The sequence below is a fragment of the Capricornis sumatraensis genome, chromosome 22, assembly GCF_032405125.1.
Source record: "Capricornis sumatraensis isolate serow.1 chromosome 22, serow.2, whole genome shotgun sequence".
Lineage (NCBI taxonomy): Eukaryota > Metazoa > Chordata > Mammalia > Artiodactyla > Bovidae > Capricornis > Capricornis sumatraensis.
The window spans coordinates 12,562,863-12,583,619 of NC_091090.1; the positions used below are offsets into that span (position 1 = coordinate 12,562,863).

General features: G+C 58.7%; 1 protein-coding gene across 2 annotated transcripts in view; it reads left to right on the forward strand.

Moving 5' to 3' along the window:
* Window positions 1-20,757, forward strand: part of SYNGAP1 (synaptic Ras GTPase activating protein 1) — a 28,245-nt gene that overhangs the window by 3,408 nt on the left and 4,080 nt on the right. Inside the window, exons 3-17 of one of the 2 annotated variants that reach the window (XM_068960448.1) lie at window positions 2,058-2,163; window positions 8,234-8,325; window positions 8,727-8,848; window positions 10,586-10,739; window positions 10,959-11,057; window positions 12,405-13,031; window positions 13,166-13,310; window positions 13,525-13,669; window positions 15,162-15,398; window positions 15,522-15,723; window positions 15,904-16,082; window positions 16,625-16,666; window positions 16,968-18,048; window positions 18,391-18,564; window positions 19,670-19,881. In XM_068960448.1, the coding sequence (XP_068816549.1) occupies window positions 2,058-2,163; window positions 8,234-8,325; window positions 8,727-8,848; window positions 10,586-10,739; window positions 10,959-11,057; window positions 12,405-13,031; window positions 13,166-13,310; window positions 13,525-13,669; window positions 15,162-15,398; window positions 15,522-15,723; window positions 15,904-16,082; window positions 16,625-16,666; window positions 16,968-18,048; window positions 18,391-18,564; window positions 19,670-19,881 (3,617 nt within the window). The remainder of the gene's footprint in view (window positions 1-2,057; window positions 2,164-8,233; window positions 8,326-8,726; window positions 8,849-10,585; window positions 10,740-10,958; window positions 11,058-12,404; window positions 13,032-13,165; window positions 13,311-13,524; window positions 13,670-15,161; window positions 15,399-15,521; window positions 15,724-15,903; window positions 16,083-16,624; window positions 16,667-16,967; window positions 18,049-18,390; window positions 18,565-19,669; window positions 19,882-20,757) is intronic. The other variant, XM_068960449.1, reaches the window with a different exon arrangement.

Below are 20,757 nucleotides of genomic sequence, written 5' to 3' on the forward strand. Positions count from 1 at the left end.
CATGGGAAACTGTGAGAGAAGGATGGGAGAATCTTCATTTGCAAAGGGACATGAGACACAGAGATGGCAAAGGGGAAAATACTGGTAAGTGGTGGGAGGAGGGTGGCCTTGAAACTTGGGTTGAGATGTCAGAAGGGGCAGGGGTTCTTTCCCCTTGGCTAGGGGGTCTTTGAGGGCCATGTGCAGTGATGGGGGGAGGAGCTGTGGTTCTGAAGATTTGGGGGTGCCTTCTGTTTTCACCCTGCTCCTACTGAGGGATAGGTTAGGCTAGGAAAGGGAAACAAAAGGGCTTGGAGGAGGGTGAAGACACGGGGATCACTTTAGAGGGAACAGCTCCCTCTCCTCTCTCCATACTGAGCAAGCCTAATCACTGACCACTCCCCGTCCTTTCCTGGGCATGGGGCAGAGTGCATGGACTCAGAGTGGGGTCTCTGAGGGAATGGGAAGGGGCTGCAGGGTACGAGGAGAGATGATAGCAGTAGGTCTGGGCCTGGATGGTGGTGAAGACAGGGAAGCCTGAGATCAGGGTTTAGAGAGATGCTGAGAGGACTTTTGCCAGGGACACAGGGAAGGAATATGAGGGAAGAGACGCCTGGGGGGTGAGGGGAACTGGGAATATGGGACGTTGTCTAAAGGAGTCAGAGTGGGATAGAGGCAAGGACCAGCCAAAGTGGAAGATGTGAAATGAAGAGCATCCTTGTGGGAGGTGGCAGCCATGCAGTGTGATTGGGGGCCCAGGGGAGTGTGGGTTCTGATTTTGGAGTCAGGTCAGCAGTAGAGCATCCATCGGAGGAAACAGAAGATGTGACTATGAAGAGTGGATCCCCAGAGGTGTGATTCAGGCGGTGGGGGTGACTTAGGTAAGCTTTAGAGACTGATCGGATAACCTGCAAGACCAGAGAGGTGGTGAGAGATATGTCCCAAAAGCTGTCGGGAAGGGTGTAGTGAGGCAGGGTTAGAACTGGAGTTGAGGTTAACCAGAGTTTCGAGGAATCTGGGGGGCAAGTGAGTGTGGAGAGAGGCCTGGGTAGAGAGCTTCCCAGGCACAGAGTCAAGTTGAAGCTTCGTCCAGGGAGGACATGGTGACTCAAGGGAAAGGTGCTTTAGGGAGTCCAAGTGTTAGGTACTGGGGGCCGATTTGAACGGTCACTAGTCGTGGCCAAGCGTTTGGGGTCTGTAGGATGAATGGGGGAAACTGGAGACTGTGTGAGAATGAAGAGGTTGGACAGTGGGTGGGAGAATGAAGGAATGAAAGAGATGGGGACAGACAGGGCCAGAGGACTGGTGGCTAGAAACTGAGGTAGGAAGGGTGTGGAGGGGGTCCTGGAATGGCAGTGTGCAGGGCCACAGGGAACTGGAATTGGCTGGGTTGTGGAGCCCAGGCTGGGACTAGTGGGGTGGGTGGTTCTTGAAGGGTTGGAGACTGGCGGGGTGGAGAGGGGAAGGTTAGGAAGGAGGTGGCCAGGCAGAATTGGGGATGAGGCTTAGGGAGAGGTAATGGCTAAAGGGAGGTGAGCTAGGCTGAAGGGGTGGCCATGGAAGGTTGGGGGGAGGTGACCAGGCCCTCTAGGGGGTGGGGAGATTGGGTCCCATTCTGGCCGCAAGCCTGGCCGTGGGAGGGAGACAAGCTGTGGATCCTGATTATAAATGCAGCTTCTGCTACCCCCGTGACAGCCACGGAGGGAGGGAAGGGGGTGAGGGCGGTGGGAGGTTGGGAGGAAAACAGGGAGAATAGAGGAACTGAAGGTCAAGGGGAAAGTGGATTTGGGGAACAGCAAAGACCAGTGTGGTTGCGGGGATTCCCTGGAGGGTGTTTCAAAAGACATGGTGGAAGAAAAGAGGAGGGTGGGACAGGAGGGGATGAGGGAGCAGACTTGGAGAGAGAAGGCAATGAGAAATCCACTCACCCCGAGACACTTAAAAAGAGTACGGTGGGGCGGGGGCAGGTGGTCAGACTGGTGGGAAGGGAGGCTTGTCCTACTCCGGTGGGGAAGAGAAAGAAGAGGGACGGCCTGGGCCCGCGAGGTCTGACGCCCCCCCTCCACCGCATCCCCTAGATACACCCCCTTCTGATCCGGGACCGGAGGAGCGAGTCCAGTCGCAACAAACTGCTGAGACGCACGGTCTCCGTGCCGGTGGAGGGGCGGCCCCACGGCGAGCATGGTACGGTGGCCGAGCAGGCTCTCGTGCCCCGGACAGGCGCGGGGAGGGGGCTGCGGGGGCCTGGGTGCAGGGGAGGGGGCGTCCGGGGCCGGGAGGAGGCGGAGACGAAGTCTCGCACCGAGTGGGAGCCGGGGCGGAGCCGGCGCCCTCGTGTAGGGTCTGAGCGGGACGCAGGCTGTGGGTGAGAGGCCTCAGCGGTCCTCGCTGTTTCGCTCTCTTTTTCTTCTCCAGCAGCGAAGTTTGACTGTTTCCCCGGTGCTTGTAAAAATAGTCTGCTTAGATCTTTCGCTTCCTGTCCGAGTGTGGCTGCCCCTGCCCATCCCTGGCCTGGGTCTGGGATCTTGGAGAGAATGACCTAGTTCCCGCCCTGCCCCCAGACCTCTGCCCCACCCCCCATGCTCCTGATTCTTCTCCCAGACCTTCTGGCCTGTGGACCCTCCCTCTTGCCCCCTTTTCTTTTTCTCATCAGCTGTTTTTATTTTTCTGCAATTCTGTCACCCTCTTGCGGTTTCCTCCCTGATTTCTCTTATTTTCTCTGTCGCTCTTGGGTCGTCTGCCTCTCCCCTGTATTCTCGGTGGAACTCCGTCAGACCCCCATCTCATCTCCTTTCTGTCTGTCTGTGGAGCTGTGTGCTCAGTCTGTCTCTCCAACTCTCCCTCTCTCCATCTGTCTCTTCCCCTCCCTCCCTCTTTCTGCCCCCCCTCCACCCCCCTCTTTAGTCATTTAAAAAAAGATTTTTGTCTTCCTGAGAAGTTCGCTTAAAAGGTTTCCATGGGAACAGTGAGGGGAGATGAAGGCAGAGAACAGAGATCTGCAGCCAAGGTGCAGAGAGACGCCCTCAGCCCCCAGAAAGCCCCCTTGTCACTGCCCCCTACCACTGTGTCCCCCTTCCAGGACCAAGGGTCCAGGTCCTTCATCCCCTCAACCCCTGGTGACCCCTTTATTCTACCAACAGCCCCCTCCCCTCAGGGATCCAGGCTTCCAGTTTCTCTTCCGTAGAGCCAGTGGCCTGTCTCTATCCCTTGGCTCCCCTCAGCTCTCTCTGATAGGCTCAGGCCTTACTGCTCTTGGGGGCCAATTCTGGGACCCTGGGTGGATCGCTGGCCAGGGCTGTGTGTCATTGTCATGGAAACTTCTGACCATGGGGGCGTGTGGGTAGCACATTTCTGTGAGGCAAAGCCAGGTGGTGCTGCTGGTGGTGGTGGAATGTGTATAGGGAATGTGTGTGATGTCTGTCACATCTGTGTGTGTGTGTGTGTGAGAGAGAGAGAGAGAGAGAGTCAGTCGTGTCCATGCCTGGGAGAGGCTTCTGTCCATGTGTGCATAGCTGTGTGTCCAGGCCAGAATGGTCACCTGCTTATGGGGCATGTTGATTAGATATCTGCTGGTGGGCGTCTCTGCCCATATATTCCCCTTCTATCTTCTTACTGTCACTCCTCAGGGTCTGGGGTCTCTCGTGTGGGTCTCTTGTGTGTTAGGGAGGAGGGCACTCATGTATGTTTGGAACTGGGGATGGTGTGTGGAGGTGTTTGTGTTGGAAGTTCAGTAGGGGCTGGGATGGGGTCCAGGGGTATATATATTTGGGGGGAGTGTTTAGTGAAAGAGTTGATAGCTGGTGAACGTTTGGGGTTCTCAAGGGGACGTGGAATGTGTAAAGGGAGTGGAGAATATGCAAGGAACCTAGAAGTTTTGGGACCCTGGGGGCCTGGGTCCGAGAAGGTCTGTGTAGAGGCTGTGGACTCTTGAGCCCAGGAGAGGTCGCCGGACCTTCAAGGGGCATCGGCATTCAGGGCTCCTCCTCTCCTGGGTGGAGCCGCCGCCCCTCATTGCGCCGTGGTTTGGATGGGGGGTCCAGCTCAGGAAGGGATGGTGGGAGGCCCGGTTGGTTTTGGGGGTCCCTTCGCCCCCCTCCCGCGTCTCTCTCGCGCTGTCTCCGGGCGACGGGGCTCGTGACAGAGGCGGCCACGGCAGCAGCGGTCGCCTAGCAACGGCGGCGGGGCCCGGGCAACGGCGGCAGCGGCGGGAGCGGCGGCGGAGGGAGCCGTTCCCGCGGCCGTCACCGCGCGGCCGTCCCGGCCGTCCCGGGCCCCGCCGCCGCCCCCACCGCGCCGGGCGGCACGAGCCGGGCCGCGCCGCCCCCTCTCCTGCCGCACGCGCCCCTCCCGCGCCGGGGACCCCCCCCCGACCCCCCCAGGGGGCGGTGCGAGGTAAGGGCGGGGCCGGGCGGACGAGGAGCGCGTGGGGGGTGCGCCGCGCTCGTGGGGGCGCGTGTGTGCGTGGGGGCGCGTGTGTGCGTGGGCGCGGGGCGGGGGTGGGGAGGCCGCGGCGGCGGCGGCGGCGGCGGCGGCGGCGGCTGCTCCCTCCGCATGTTCTCGCTGCATCTGCCGAGTGGGGGGAGTTATGGTAACTGGCGGGGGGCAGCGGAGGGGGGGTTCGGAAACTGGCCTCGTGGGGCCAGTCTCCGGAGCGTGCGGGGGCGGCCGGTGTAGGGTGGTCTTGGAGCCCCTCGGTGGAGGCGGCAGCCCCAGTGTCCGCGTGTGTGTCGGTGTCCAGGCTTGTGTCTCCTGTGGGTTAGTGCCATGTGCACACGGAGGCCCGTTCCTCGCGTGCACATGTGCAGCCAGCCTTTTGCAGCCTGTCTTGCCCTCGGCTTGCTTCCTACCTAGGGCTCTGCTGGGCTGCCCGCGGCTTGGGGGGCAGCCCTTGGCCGTACTGGTCCCTGTCACCTCTGACCCTGAGAACGCATGTCCCCGGCTGGGGCTCGCCTTCTGTCAGTCTCCTGTGTGTGGGGATGTGTGGCTGTATGAGGAGGATTTCTGTGTCCCTGGTGGCAGGTGTGTGTCTTTGCATGTGTGTTCCATCACTGGCCTGGGTATCTGTGTCAGTCCCAGCATGGGTGTCCAGGGCGTGTCTGGATGTGGGTGGTATGCAAGTGGGGGGAGAGAGTAAATGTGTGTGAGTGTGTTCTTTGGAATCTTACCATGTATGAAACACCTTTGGGCTAGCAGGTGTGAGCCCCTGCTCCCTTAAGGAGTGGAGACAGGAAAGCTAGCTGAAAAGGGAAAGAGTGGGGTAAAAAGGAAAAGCGGGGGGAGTTGGGGGAGAGGAGGACTGAGAGAGGCTTGGCAAGGAGAGGGAATGGCTGAAGAGGGGTTGGGCAGGTGGGACTTGGTGGCTGAAGAGGGGTTGGGCAGGTGGGACTTGGTGGCGGCAGGTTGAGACAGAGGAGAGAGGAGGTGGGGAAGTGGCTGGAGCTGGTGGAGGGGGCCTGGGAGTGGGGGTGCAGCGCAGGGGCAAGAGAGTCAGGCCTTCTGTGAAGCGGTTGCTGAGAGGACAGTGGCGGCCGGGCCTGGGGCTTGTGTGGGCCTGTAGCATGGGGCTTGGCTGGCTCAGGAGAGGCCATCCTAGAGGCCGGCTCCCAGGGAGGCCTGGCACAGCAGGACCTGCTGGTAGAGGTGCCCATTCCTCTCCAGCTCTGTTCCTCCACCTGCTTTGGCAGCCTTCCTCCGGGGCTCCCCTTGAGAGCTGCCAGTGTGGTGTGACAGGGGAGAAAGGCCAAAGGGAAGGTTAACGGTTTGGGGGATTGGAGGGTTGGGGGAGATTCTGTGAGTGATGACAAGATTAGAGAGGTTGCAAGCCCTTGCTGTGTGTGTGAGTGAGTGCAATTGTGTGTGTATACAGGGTGTGTACATGTGTGGGTGTGTGCACAATGCCTGTGTTACGGGTCTGTGTAGGTGGCTGTTATGCGTGTGCATGCGTGTATACATCATGCAGGGATGGGACATGGAGGCCCAGGATCTCAATGTGTGCTTTTCAGGTTTGCTGTCTGCGTGGACATGGGCCTATGGCATGTGTTCTGAACATGTCACTGCATGCAGCAGTAAGAACAGGATATCCTGTGTGTGTTTGTTTTTTCATTGTGGCAGTGAGGGTCTTTGTAAGCATATGCGTATGTGGTCTCTGTGTACCTCTGACTTAAATATGAGTTTGTGCCTCTTATTACTTGGTTATATGTGTAAGATTACATTACTTCCAAGAATCAAGCAAACCAATTAGCAAATCCATTCTCCTTCTGTTAATTCTTTAGTTCTAAAGCAGAATTTTAGTGGATTTGAAGTTAGACTTTCTGCCTTTATTACAAGATCTTTTATATGAACATAATGGTTGAACTGCATTATTTGGCATAGAATGAGGCAAGCAGACCCTGAGAAAAGCAAAGACTTAGGAAGGAAATACCCTGAACCCTTAGATGCACTGCTGAGTATGTAACAGAAGGGTAGTTAATGCATTAGTTCCTTGATTTTTCTTTATTCTGGTAGCAACCAGGGACTCCTGTGTTGGAGTCAGGAAAGGGCTGGGGAAGAAGGGGTTGTCCTGAAATAGAGTGGTGTGGTTGTACTTTTCCTGTGAATGAAGGATGCTTGTGCTTTGGGGGTATGGGGGTACCTTGATGCAGTCAGAATCATGGTTTACAAAAGCATGTGTCTTAGAGGTTAAAGTGGCCTCCCCTGTGTGGGGGCCCTGTGTGGGTCTCTGGGTTAAATGTCCTTTTCTGTAATGTGCTGCCTACATGACTGCCCCAGGTCCACACCAGCAGCTCTCATGGGCGTCAGGGTCAAGTATGCACTCCCCTGCTGCAGTGCTCACATATGTCTAAGCATGTGTCCTGTGGGGTATGTGGGCCCCAGGGCCTTAGGATGCAGACCTGTGGCACCGCCAACTCACCATTCTCTGCATGTCTCATAAGCACCTAGATTCCTCTTTATTTTTCGTATTGTGGTTATCATGTATATGTGTCCCCCTCCCCACACAGCTCAGTGTATGTTTCTGTGCTCCACACATGTGTTGCTGAGGGACTGACAAGGGTTTCCATGTCATGGGATCCACATTTTTGTGTGTAGATTTCCTAACACCTGGGTTTTAGAGGCATAGGGAAGCCGGGCAGTTAGCAGGCGATTTGCAGTTCAGGAAGCTGACAGTGAAGCTGTGGCTGTGGCCCTCCCTTGTTTTGGACACTAGAGGGTTAACAGGCGGCTCTTCCGGTCCCCCCCACCAGCCTGTAGCTTCTTGTTGCTGTGGAGATGGTAGCCCCGCCCCTGATGCAGCACCTGCCCCCCCATTGGCTGCAGTGGTGACTGTGGGGCTGAGGGGGGAGCCCAGGCCTGGGCAGCCATTCTGGAGCTGGAGCCCGAGCTTGGCATCCCCCCACTTTCATTCTCCTCTAGCTCCTCAGCCCCTCTCAATTCCCTGGCAGCAGAGCCTCAGCTTCCCTCCTCCGAGCTGCCACCCCTCCAGACTCAGAGCCATCCGAGCTTCCTCCGCGTTCACCTTCCCTCCTCCTCCTCGCCCTGCCCTCACTTGGGAGTCTCCCGAGTGCCCACTGCCCATTCTCCCCGCTCCCCTGCGTTTTTCCCCTTCCCCTTCCCCCTTCCCTTCTGACTCCTTGCCTCTGCAGTGCACGTGGAGCCAGCCCCTTCTCCCCTCCCCCCTGCCCTTTGCTGTCCCCAGGCTGCTTCCGCTTCCATTCCGCACAGGTCCCTTCCAGGACCTCCCCCTCCAGGCCAGGGAGGGGGTCATGGGAGGCAGTCCTGGCCCTCCAGACAGACGGGGCTTCCAGGAGTGGGGTCGAGGGGAAGATGTGCCCAGCTGAAAGAGGAGGAAAGCCTGCCTCTGGCCCATGACCTTTAACCCGACTTCCCCCTCAGCTGACCCCTTCCTGGGGGTGTGGGCACCAAGAACCTAGGTTCCGTGGCTCTTTGGTGTCCTTTATTCCTGGAGTTTTACTGATGCTCTCAGCCATTCCCCTTTGCTGACTGCCATCCCCAACCCCAGTCATGGGCCTGAGGCCCCCCACCCCGTCCCCCTCTGGGGGCTCCGGCTCAGGTTCCTTGCCCCCTCCTTCCCGCCGCCAGCCTCTCAGCCGCCGCTGCTCTTCCTGCTGCTTCCCGGGGGGTAGGTGAGGCTGGAGCTGAGGGGCAGAGGGAGGGGGCAGATGTGCTGGGGCCAGGGTGGACCCGGGGCTGCAGTGACCCCCTCCCACATCCCTGCCGGCCCTCTCCTCCCCTCCAGAATACCACTTGGGTCGCTCGAGGAGGAAGAGTGTCCCAGGGGGGAAGCAGTACAGCATGGAGGCCGCCCCCGCCGCACCCTTCCGGCCCTCGGTGAGTGAAGGCCCTGCCAGATGTGGCTCAGCTGGTCCCCTCCCCGCCAGTCCCAGCTGGAGCCCCTGTACTGTGAGAAAGGGGGCAGGAGAGGAAGAGTCTGTGCGTGCGTGTCCCCCCACCTCTTTGGTTTCCCCCTTCCTGGCTCTGCCCCCCCTGCTTCTCAGACCAGCCCTCCCACCTTCTCTAGGCTGGTGTGTGTGTGTTTGTGTGTGCACTCGCACCCGTCGGAGCAAAGGAAGACAAACTGGTAGCAGGGCTCCTGTCCCCTTTTTCTCACCCTGGAGACTTCCCTTTCCCCCCATCCCACTTTCATCCAGGGGCTCTTTACCAGCTGAGCAGTGAGCAGGTGGAACTGACCCTACCCCAACCCACCCCTATCCCCATTTCCCCCAACCCAGCAAGGCTTCCTGAGCCGGAGGCTAAAAAGCTCCATCAAACGCACGAAGTCACAACCCAAACTTGACCGGACCAGCAGCTTCCGCCAGATCCTGCCTCGCTTCCGAAGTGCTGACCATGACCGGTAAGGGGTCTGAAGTGGGCTGGACCAGGGTGGGATGATTTGGATGCAGAGTAGGGGGCTCTGGAGTACCCACTGCCCATTCTGTGGGGGCTATCAGAGTGTAGAGCTTGATGGCCTCAGATTGACTGAGAGGTGTTATGGGCAGGGGCCAGAATGGAGGAGCAGCAGGAGGTGGGGAGTGGGGGGGAGGACGGAGAGCGGGCTGGAAAGGGGATGAAGGTGAAGCCAAGGAGGGGCTCTCCTGGCCGGGGAAAGGATGGGCTCCAGGCTGGGGTGGACTGAGCTGCACAGAAGGACAGAGATGGAGTGACAGCCCGGGAGAGGATGGGGAAGGGGCGGTGGGCTGGGAGGGACCTGAGGATCCTGGGTGGAGGGTCCCAGGGAAGGGGGGCGGGACGGGGCGGGGCGGCAGGTGCATGTGGCGTGTGTGGAGGAGGGCAGGCAGCACAGGTGTGCAGGTCCACAGCCCGGGGCGGGGCGGGGGCGCGGGGGTGGCTGGAGGGTTCATCACCGACTGAGCCTGAGGAGGAAGGCCACAGACAGGCCAGAGGGCACCGTCGCCAGGGCTGGGCTGGAAGGAAACCTCGTTTGCCCCTGGGGTCTGCTTCTTGGGGTCCCTCTTTGGGTTCCCCCCTCACCCGGTTCCTCCCAGGGGAGAAACCTGTCCTTCCTTACCCCCGTCTGGCCGCCCCCGAGGCAGGGCAGGTAGGGAGTTGGGCTAGGTGAGTCACACCTTCCCCTCCCCCTCCGTGTCCCTGGAGCTGGATTTGGGGCCGGCAGGGGGTGAGGGCCTGGTATTCCTGGCCGCGGGGGCGGGGGGCCGGGGGAGCGTCGCGCTGACGGCAATGGAGCCCAAGATGACGGGGCTGCTATAAATAGCTCCACGGAGGCTCCCACACCCGAGCTCCCCCTCCCTTCCCCACTGCTCTCTACTCCTCAGCCCCTCACTGGCTCCCGGAGCTTGCGTCCTGTGGCTCCGGCCTCCACTCCCCTCAGCCTCAGCGCGTGGGCCTCTGCTCTCCTGAGGGGTGCTCCCAAGTTCCCCCTGCTTGCGCCCTGTGCCCTCAGCCCGCGTTCCGGCGCCCGTGCTCGCCTTCCGCCGCCCAGTCTCCCTGCTCTTCCCTTTCCCTCCTCGTCTTCTCCTTTCCCCATCTCTCCCTCCCGAGAGTTCTCGTCCCCAGACCGGTGCTCCTGTTCTGTTTTCTGCCCCCAGCCTTCTCGTATTTCTTACTATTTTCCCTCACTTGTTCCCTCAGTTTTGCTAAAATGTGTTCTGTTACCTCGTTCATTCTTGGATTTATTAAGTGCTTTTTAGGTAGTACCTGTGTGGCAGGCCCAAAACAACATCTTCGTACTTCTAATTCTTGACTGCCAGGAATCAAGACTCCCACAGCTGTGGGGTCTTTTAGAGGGGTGATCACCTAGAAGTCCCATCTAGAACTGTCCAAAGCCCACCTGTTTCCTTTTTTCCCTGCCATGGGTCATTTCTGGCTTGAGATATTTCTAGGTGTCCCCAGTATTCAAAACCCCTTAGGTGGTGGACTGAGGGGAGGGGCTTTGTCTCACACCTCTTGTGTCCTTCCCTGTACAGGCTGGGTTTCTGTGTCTGTGGGAAGTGGGTGTAGGAGCGCTTTCCCCAGGTCTCCGTCCATCCTAGAGCCCACTTGGCAATGAAGCCCTCTGGGTTTGTAAGCAGGCTGGGCCCTGATTCCCACTCCTGGACCCCCACCCTGCCAGGGCCCGGCTGATGCAGAGCTTTAAGGAGTCGCACTCTCACGAGTCCCTGCTGAGTCCTAGTAGTGCGGCCGAGGCCTTGGAGCTCAACTTGGATGAAGACTCCATTATCAAGCCAGTGCACAGCTCCATTCTGGGCCAGGAGTTCTGTTTTGAGGTACTGGGTGTGTGGGGCTGGGGTGGGCCCAAGGGTCAGGGTCCAGGAGAGGGAGGCAGAGAGGCCTGGAGAAGGTGGCAGAGGTGGGATGTCAGGCAAACAGAAGCCTCTGGGGCTGGGAGGAAGGAAGAATGGCCGGGAGGAAGAGATGGTGGGGTGATCCCAGCCTTGGGAGTCCTCTCCCTTCTAGAGCCCCTCTGACCCCACACCCCTCTTCAGGTAACAACATCATCAGGAACAAAATGCTTTGCCTGTCGTTCTGCCGCTGAAAGGGACAAATGGATCGAGAACCTGCAGCGGGCAGTGAAGCCCAACAAGGTACTGCATGTCTGGGGCTCCAGACGGGGCGGGGTGATGTCCAGGGGGCCGGGGGCCTGGGTGAGAGGGGTGGGGGGCAGGTGGAGGAGTAGGAGGAGTCCCCCTGTCTCTTTTTGTTTTCTTCTGCCTTATGATGTTTCCTTTCCATAGAAATCATAGATTGAGAGCTGACAGGGCTCTGGAATGTCCTCCAGTGCATCTTCCCTGCAAGCAGGGATGTCCCCCTAATACTCTGACAGGTGGGCACCCAGCCCCCGCTTGCAGTGTTTCTGTAGGACACATAGATTGGTCACATAGCTGAATCTCGAGACCATGGTTTCTTCTCTGTACAACTGGTAGGAATGGGGTTGAAGTAGAATATCTCTAAGGTCCCTCTGGCTCAAAAATTCTGTGAGTCTGTGTTCTTCCCAGGAGAAATGCTCCCAGTCCCATCTGCTGTTCTCTGTGTCCCAGCTTCCAGTGAGCTCCTCTGTGGAGACCCTTGTTTGTCAATGTCCTCCTTAAAAGCTAGACCCAAGATGCTGCAGTCTTCCCCCTGCAGAGTCCAGATACCAGGCTCTTCACACTGAAACCTCACTGGTCATCGTCAGCTTCCAGGTCCTTTTTGCATTAACTGTAGATTCTCACCTTTTGCATTTATGCCTTTTTTTTTTCCAGTTAACTTCTGATTGTCTTTGAAAGACTCCTCAGTTCTCCTGTTCAAATTCCACCTTAATATTATCGGTTTATTATTATAACTTTAGAAATCTTTTCCCAATACAAATTCTATCAACTGATATATGAGCTCAGTCTATATCAATTTCCTCTGGCTGCTGTAACAAACTACCACTAACTAGGCTACTTAAAATAACAGAAATTTATTCTCTGGTAGTCAGGAGACCAGAAGTCAAAAATCAAGGTGTTGGCAGGGCCTTGCTCCTCTGGAAGCTCTAGGAAGAATCCTCCCCTTCCCCTTTATACCGTCTGGGGGTTGCCAGAAGTCTCCAGGATCCCTTAACTTATAGCTCCATCTGCAAAATTTTTACTTCCATCTTCATCTCCTTTCCGTGTATATCTGGTCTCAAAATTTCCCTCTCCACATAGACCCCAGTCATGGGATCTAGGGTCCACCCTAATCCAGTATTGACCACATGTCAATGTGATTTTATCTGCAAGGACCGTATTTCCAAAACAGGTCACATTCCCAGGTTCCGAGTAGACCGAATTTGAGGGAGACAAGGTTCAGTTCCACACACACATTCTCAACCCTGTGATTGCTGGTCTCAGAGACTGGGTTTTTGACTGTCTCTCCTCTTTTGGTGTCTCTGGCTCTCTGGCCATTCCCCTTCACCCACCCTACCCTGCCAGGACAACAGCCGCCGGGTGGACAATGTATTGAAGCTGTGGATCATAGAGGCTCGGGAGCTGCCCCCCAAGAAGCGGTACTACTGTGAGCTCTGCCTGGATGACATGCTGTATGCACGCACCACCTCTAAGCCCCGCTCGGCCTCGGGGGACACCGTTTTCTGGGGTGAGCACTTCGAGTTCAACAACCTGCCGGCCGTCCGGGCCCTGCGGCTGCACCTATACCGTGACTCAGACAAAAAGCGCAAGAAGGACAAGGCAGGCTATGTCGGCCTGGTGACTGTGCCTGTGGCCACCCTGGCCGGGCGCCACTTCACAGAGCAGTGGTACCCTGTGACCCTGCCAACGGGCAGCGGGGGCTCTGGGGGTATGGGGGGATCGGGTGGGGGAGGGGGCTCTGGGGGTGGCTCAGGGGGCAAGGGCAAAGGAGGTTGCCCAGCGGTGCGGCTGAAGGCGCGTTACCAGACGATGAGCATCCTGCCCATGGAGCTGTATAAGGAGTTCGCCGAGTACGTCACCAACCATTATCGGATGCTTTGTGCGGTGTTGGAGCCCGCCCTGAATGTCAAGGGCAAGGAGGAGGTCGCCAGTGCTCTGGTTCACATCCTGCAGAGTACGGGCAAGGCCAAGGTGAGTGCTGGGCCCTCAGGACAAGGCGACCTGGGCATGGGCACTCGCTTGTGGGGACAGTAAGGGAAGGGCATGTGTGTCTTCATGAGCTTGGGTTGAACAGAGGCTGACCCCTGTCTCTTCCTGGACTCCAGGACTTCCTTTCAGACATGGCCATGTCCGAGGTGGACCGGTTCATGGAACGAGAACACCTCATATTCCGCGAGAACACGCTCGCCACTAAAGCCATAGAAGAGTACATGAGACTGATTGGTCAGAAATACCTCAAGGATGCCATCGGTACAGCCCCCCTACAGGCCTTCTCCCCAAACCTACAGACACCCGGCCCAACCCTAAACACAGCTCCTCCAGACCCTAAGTCCACATTGCCTCAGCTTGATGCTCCCAGACCCAGAGTCCCCAGCCTCTAGCCTGATTGTGAGATTTCCCAAACCCCAGTTGTCTCTGCCCTTTGAAAGTGTGACTGACCCCCACTGTGCCTCTAACCCTGCAGGGGAATTCATCCGTGCTCTGTATGAATCGGAGGAGAACTGTGAGGTGGACCCCATCAAGTGCACGGCGTCCAGTTTGGCTGAGCACCAGGCCAACCTGCGGATGTGCTGTGAGTTGGCCCTGTGCAAGGTGGTCAACTCCCATTGGTGAGACTGGGAACGCTGGGTTGGGGGGCCGGGGTTGGGGGAGTCGTGTGTTCATCTGTTCATCCATCTGTCCATCTTCAAAGAGACCTGAGAACCAGTTGTAGGCAGAGTGCTGTGCTCAGTACTATAGAGCAGACAGAGAGCTGCGAGGCTTGGCCTCTGCCCTCAGAGGCCTTGCACCAGAGGGGGCGGGATATCAGAGATGCAGAAATCCAAGGGGCAGTGTAGTATATGTTAAGTTCCAAGGAAGGGACCCTCCATCCTGCCTCCACACATAAGGTCAGAGAAGGCAGAGCTTGGAGATGAGCAGAGGCAGCTTCATGGGAGAGGTGTTCCTGGGCTGAGCTTAGAAGATTGGGCCAGGTTCTGACCTATAGAACATGGTGGGTTGAAAAGCTGCCTCGGGAGAAGGCTGTGGAGGAGACCCATGCGTGAGGGCGAGAGGTCCTGGGGCAGCAGGCAGAAGTGGTTTAGTGGAGCGTGTGGCTCACTTCAGTGGGGAACGGAGGGCCACGTGGTCAGACGGGGTGAGGAGAGTTAGCGTGTGAAGGCCTCGCTGCCCGGTAAGGGAGCCTGAGTTCTCAGTAGGTCAGGGGACGCCTATGGTGGTGTGCAGTATTGTGACCGTGAAGGTTAGGCCTTTGGTAGAGGTGGGTGCAGAGGCAGCTGGATAGGGAGATGAAGTCCAGGCTAGTTGGGGGCTGTTGTTACTGTGTCAGGCATGGAAATCAGATCCTGAGTCAGGATCTGGCAGGAAAAGTAGAAAGGGGCCGCTGTAAGGACCTTCTGCGGAGAGGATCAGTGGGTGTCCTCAGCTAATTGGAGAGGAAGGGCTGTGTCTGTGGGGGTCCTGAGGTCGTGAGGCTGGTGGCTGGGTGACCAGTGGCCTCACTGACAGAACCAGGGAGTCAAGAGGGGGAACTCAGCAGAGGTTGGAGGTGTGGGAGCAACGCTCAGCTCTACTTTCCATGGTTCGAAGTTTAAGGTGTCAATGGGACACTGCAGAGGAGGGCCTGGGAGGTGGGGGGTGTGAACGCTGAGCTGTTCCAGGGACTGGGGCCATGCCTGGGGTGCCTCCATCCCCATTTCCCTGGAATCCAGAAGAGTTGGGGGGTCCGAGCTCCCTGTACCTCTAGTGACCCTCCATCTCTCTCCCATCTCTGTCTCTCCCGGTGTCGTCTTCTCTTCTCCTGCTCTCTCGTCTCTCTGGCACATGCGCTGTCTCTCTCCCATGTGTTCCTGTCCCCCACCTCCTCTCCCTCCAGTCCTCTCTCCGCCGTCCATCCCCTGCCGCAGCCCTCTTCCTCCTCAGCCCCCTACCCTCCTCCTGTGCGCCCTCCCTCATGCCCTGTCACTCTCACCTCTGTCTCTGCACCCTCACCTCCTACCACCTCCCTCAGCATGTTCCCTGGAAGCTGAGGGTCTCTGGGGCTCAGTCCCGGTCTCTCTCTCTCTCTCTCTCTCTCTCTGTCTCCCCGCCCCTCCCTGCCAGCGTGTTCCCGAGGGAGTTGAAGGAGGTGTTTGCGTCCTGGCGACTGCGCTGTGCAGAGAGGGGCCGAGAGGACATTGCGGACCGGCTGATAAGCGCCTCGCTCTTCCTGCGCTTCCTCTGCCCGGCCATCATGTCACCCAGCCTCTTCGGGCTCATGCAGGAGTACCCAGATGAGCAAACCTCGAGAACCCTCACGCTCATCGCCAAGGTCATCCAGAACTTGGCCAACTTTTCCAAGTGAGGGAAGCCTCAGGCTGGGGATCGGGTGGGGCTGGCAGGAAGGGTCTCCTGAGTCCCTAGAGTGAGGCGTGGGTTGGGGCCTTCTGGGTGTGACCTGTACTTTCTGGATGCTTTGGCCAGGTTTACCTCAAAGGAGGACTTTCTGGGCTTCATGAACGAGTTTCTGGAGCTGGAGTGGGGTTCCATGCAGCAGTTCCTGTACGAGATCTCCAACCTGGACACGCTGACTAACAGCAGTAGCTTTGAGGGTTACATCGACCTGGGCCGAGAGCTCTCCACGCTGCATGCCCTGCTGTGGGAGGTGCTGCCCCAGCTCAGCAAGGTCAGCACGGGCCCCTTGGCAGGTCCTTAGGTCTCCAGAGGCTCCTGTGGCCCAGAGACCATCCCCTGAGCAGATTCTGCCGCCCTTCTAATCCTGGACACGTCACGGCCACTTCCCGGGCTCAGACACCTTCCCCCTTCTGAACTCTGAGGCCCCCGGGTAACAGCCTCTCCCTTCTAGGAAGCCCTCCTGAAGCTGGGTCCGCTGCCCCGGCTCCTCAATGACATCAGCACGGCACTGAGGAACCCCAACATCCAGAGGCAGCCGAGCCGGCAGAGCGAGCGGCCCCGGCCTCAGCCCGTGGTGCTGCGGGGCCCTTCGGCCGAGATGCAGGGCTACATGATGCGGGACCTCAACAGGTGAGCCCCGGGAGTCCCCAGCTGTGCCGTAGAGTCCACACGTCTGTCCCAGATACACTCCTGGGTCCGTGTGCCTCTCTCGAGGACTTGAAAGAAAGGAAAGAGAAGCGATTTCTTAGAGAAAACTGTAAGGAGACAGGTCCAGTCAGTGGTTAGGCTAGAGCCTGTTCAAGTCAGAGGAAGCCAGCCGCACAGAGCACCCCCTGCCAAAAGCATCCCTTCAGCTCCACGTGCTGTCAGCCTGGGGGCCCTCGGCCTGCCCAGGCCTGCCCCAGGTTGGGGCTCAGCCAGGACACTGGGACCAGCCACCTGGTGTCAGGACGTTCAGATGGTTCTGTCCTAGTCCCCGCCAGGACCCCGCAGACCCTGCCTGCTCCGGCCCCCCCTCGCAGGGCCTCCCCTCCGCCACCGGGCACTGCCCGCCCTGCCCCTCCTCTCCATGACACCATTCCCATCCGCCACCCCGCCCACCTCCACGCGTCCGACCTCTGCCCCCTCTCTCCTTCTCTGCCTGTGCTCGCCCCTCTTGCATCTTTCTCCAGCTCCATCGACCTTCAGTCCTTCATGGCTCGAGGCCTCAACAGGTGAGGGGCTCTGCGCTCCCCCGCCCTCTTCTCTCTGCCGTCTGCCGCCCACTCCCAGCCTTCTCCATGCACCCTCATCTCCCCCACGTCTGCCCAGACCTGATCCCTCCTCCTGTTGCCCCATCTGCCCCCGCTGCTGGAGGCCCGTCCCACCCTGTTTCTCTCGCACCTCTGCCATCCCGCCTGCCGCCCTCTCTCCCTGTGGCCCCCTCTTCACCCCAGGCCTTTGCTGACCACAGAGGCTTATCTGCCGGTGGCCCACTCCGACCTCCCACTCGTGTGCTCCCTTCCCTTCCCGCAGCTCTATGGACATGGCTCGCCTCCCTTCCCCAACCAAGGAGAAGCCCCCGCCACCACCGCCTGGTGGGGGGAAAGACCTGTTCTATGTCAGCCGCCCACCCCTGGCCCGGTCCTCCCCCGCCTACTGCACGAGCAGCTCAGACATCACGGAGCCGGAGCAGAAGATGCTGAGTGTCAACAAGAGCGTCTCCATGTTGGACCTGCAGGGCGATGGGCCCGGCGGCCGCCTCAACAGCAGCAGCGTGTCCAACCTGGCGGCTGTTGGGGACCTGCTGCACTCGAGCCAGGCCTCCCTGACCGCGGCTTTGGGTCTGCGGCCTGCGCCTGCTGGCCGCCTCTCCCAGGGGAGCGGCTCGTCCATCACGGCGGCTGGCATGCGCCTCAGCCAGATGGGCGTCACCACAGACGGTGTCCCTGCCCAGCAACTGCGCATCCCCCTCTCCTTCCAGAATCCTCTCTTCCACATGGCCGCTGATGGGCCAGGCCCCCCAGGGGGCCACGCAGGGGGCGGCGGCCACGGCCCACCCTCCTCCCACCACCACCACCACCACCACCACCACCACCGAGGCGGAGAGCCCCCAGGGGACACCTTTGCCCCGTTCCATGGCTACAGCAAGAGCGAGGACCTCTCCTCAGGGGTCCCTAAGCCCCCTGCCGCTTCCATCCTTCACAGCCACAGCTACAGTGATGAGTTTGGACCCTCTGGCACTGACTTCACCCGTCGGCAGCTCTCACTCCAGGACAACCTGCAGCACATGCTGTCCCCTCCCCAGATCACCATTGGTCCCCAGAGGCCTGTCCCCTCAGGGCCTGCAGGCGGGAGCGGTGGTGGGGGCAGTGGCGGGGGTGGTGGGGGCCAGCCGCCCCCTTTGCAGAGGGGCAAGTCTCAGCAGTTGACAGTCAGTGCTGCCCAGAAACCTCGGCCGTCCAGTGGGAACCTGCTGCAGTCGCCAGAGCCGAGTTATGGCCCTGCCCGCCCACGGCAGCAGAGCCTCAGCAAGGAGGGCAGCATCGGGGGTGGCGGGGGCAGCGGCGGCGGCGGCGGTGGCGGCGGGGGACTCAAGCCCTCCATCACCAAGCAGGTAGGACAGGTGGGAGGGCCGGTGGGGTGGCGAGCGGGAGGGGAGGAGGAGACGGCTCCAGGGGAGCACGACAGTCTGTGGTCTGAAGTCACAGTTTTCTCACCTTTCGTTCATTAAACAAAGTGCATACGGGGCCTGCTTTGCTCCTCGTGCTATTCTGGGCACTGTGTGCTTGTCAGTTAACAGACAGGCTTCCCTGCCCTCTTGGGGCTCCCAGGAGAGAGGTGATGAGAACAGCATTCACGAGGGGATCAGTGGGGGGACTCCAGTCTCCTTGGGCCGTGTTCCCTGCCTCTGAAAGCGCCCGCCTCCTTCCGCCTTCCCTCTCCCCTCCTGCCCCAGCATTCCCAGACGCCGTCCACGCTGAACCCCACGATGCCGGCCTCCGAGCGAACGGTGGCCTGGGTCTCCAACATGCCTCACCTATCGGCTGACATCGAGAGCGCCCACATCGAGCGGGAAGAGTACAAACTCAAGGAGTACTCCAAGTCTATGGATGAGAGCCGACTGGACAGGGTATGGGGGCCCTCCCTGCCCCGAGCCCTGTCATTACTCACAGGGCAGGCTTCTAGTCCCTTCCAAGGGCAACACCTGGGGCCAAGTAGTTATGAGAAGAAAGGACAAAGACCCGATCCCTTCGGAGAAGCCCTCAGTCTCTCAGGGGATCCAAGATACAATCAGTCCATTGAAAAGCCCTTTTCAGCTCTGTTTTGTGGGTTCCACACATGGTAGATTGTCGGGGGAGGCATGCTCTGTATTAGACTGCATCCATGTTCCTCCCCAGGGAGAGCGTAAGCCCTGGGTCCTGTGACTTCTCAGGAGGGAAGTTACTGCAGCAGCAGTGGGAGCTGATCCATTGGGCAAAGGCAGGGCAGTTATACCATGAGCCATGCGCGGCTTCCCCAGTCATTGTCCCACAGGCACCGGTGACAGAGGGGTAGCCATCAGAGGTCTAGTGCAGGGAAGTGGCGCACGTAGGGAAGACTGTCCAGATTCTCAGCTGCCGGTGGCCCCAAGCAAAAGTCAGCCGAAGCTCTGGTCTTTACTCACTTAGCAGGAAGCTGTTTGGGACCCATTGCTACAAGGACCCTGAAGAAGAGGGTGACTGCAGGGTTAAATTATACATATAGGACACATGATTCCAACTGGAGGAGCAGAGAGGTTTTTGGGGAGAAGTAGTCTCTGAGCAAAGATAAATGTTGGGATTGATGTAGATAGACTTGAGCTAAGAGAATGTCTTTAGGCCTTATTATAAATTATTTCCAGCACCATTTGACAAACCAAGGACAAAATGCCTTCCACCTGTGTCCATGAGTCTGGCTAGGCTCCTGTGTGGGTTTTCCTGAGTCCAGGTGCCAACGTGAGGGCACGTGTATACCGCTAGGATGGGGGAGTCCACGGTCTTGTTACATCTTGACAGAGCCTCAGCCCCATGGGATGACTTTCTTAAAAGTTTGTGTGTGTGAGAGAGAGAGGGAGATCAAGAGGCCAGGGAAGGGCTGGAGGAGACTGGTGAGGATCCCTCACCACACGGTGCTGTGCTTAGCAGGCAGGGTAGAGGCTGGGTACACGGTCAGGCCCAGCCCCCCTCACAGTGCGGGGTCCTGTGCCCGGCGGGCAGGTGAAGGAGTATGAGGAGGAGATCCACTCGCTGAAGGAGCGGCTGCACATGTCCAACCGGAAGCTGGAGGAATATGAGCGGAGATTGCTGTCCCAGGAAGAGCAGACCAGCAAAATCCTGATGCAGTATCAGGCCCGGCTGGAGCAGAGCGAGAAGAGGCTACGGCAGCAGCAGGTGGAAAAGGACTCCCAGATCAAGAGCATCATCGGCAGGTGAGGAGCGGCCCGGGGAGGGCTGTGAGGAGAAGCCTGAGGCTGAAGACGGTCAGCGAACCCTGCCTCCAGTCCCACCCACTCCCCCAGCTCAGGACACCTGGAAGAAAGCCCACCCCCTCCTAGGGATGCCACCTCCTCTACCATTTACCAGATGGAGAGAAATCTCATGCTTAGTGCGTTAAATGTCCCTTTACTAAACTTTGCTCTCTCTCCTAGTAGAGTAATGTCTGAAGCCCTTAGAAATGTACTTCTTACTGTCCAACCATCTCTGTGTGTCTGGACTGGCCTAGGCTGGGACTCCCCACTGGTTATTCTCAAGTCAGCCTATGATGCTCACCCCAAATCTAAGCAGAGGTCCCTTAGCCACAGTGGCCCCTGACCTTCCCATCCTGGAGAGGTGTTCCATCCTGGAGTGAACGATGCTCACTCTCCCTTGCGCTCTGCCAAGCCCTGAGCTCCAAAGGAAGTGTCTCAACAAGGGGGTCCGTTAGCTTGAGAGCTGGGTAGGACCCCACACCCCACTCCAACCAGGGCCAGTTCCACTGCCATCCATTCTCAGTGTATTTTTCAGGAATATTAACTAGAAAAGCTTGACTTGAAACTTTTTTGAAAACCTCTGCTGTGATATCCTTTATGAGAAATCACCTTGAGAACCTTCTTTGAAGGGAGAGAGAAGCTGGGAATTATGATTGTAGAGACCCCTCTTGGGCCAGGGGTGTCCAGGGGCTGCCCTGGAGGCAGTCTCAGTTCCGTGAGGTGGCATAGGGAATGAAGCCAGATCTTCAGCTGCAGTGTCTGTGGAAGGGCCTGCTCATGGATAGAGTGCTGAGTGCTGTGTGCCTGGTGGGTGGGGTCCCCGGGGCACAGAGGCCC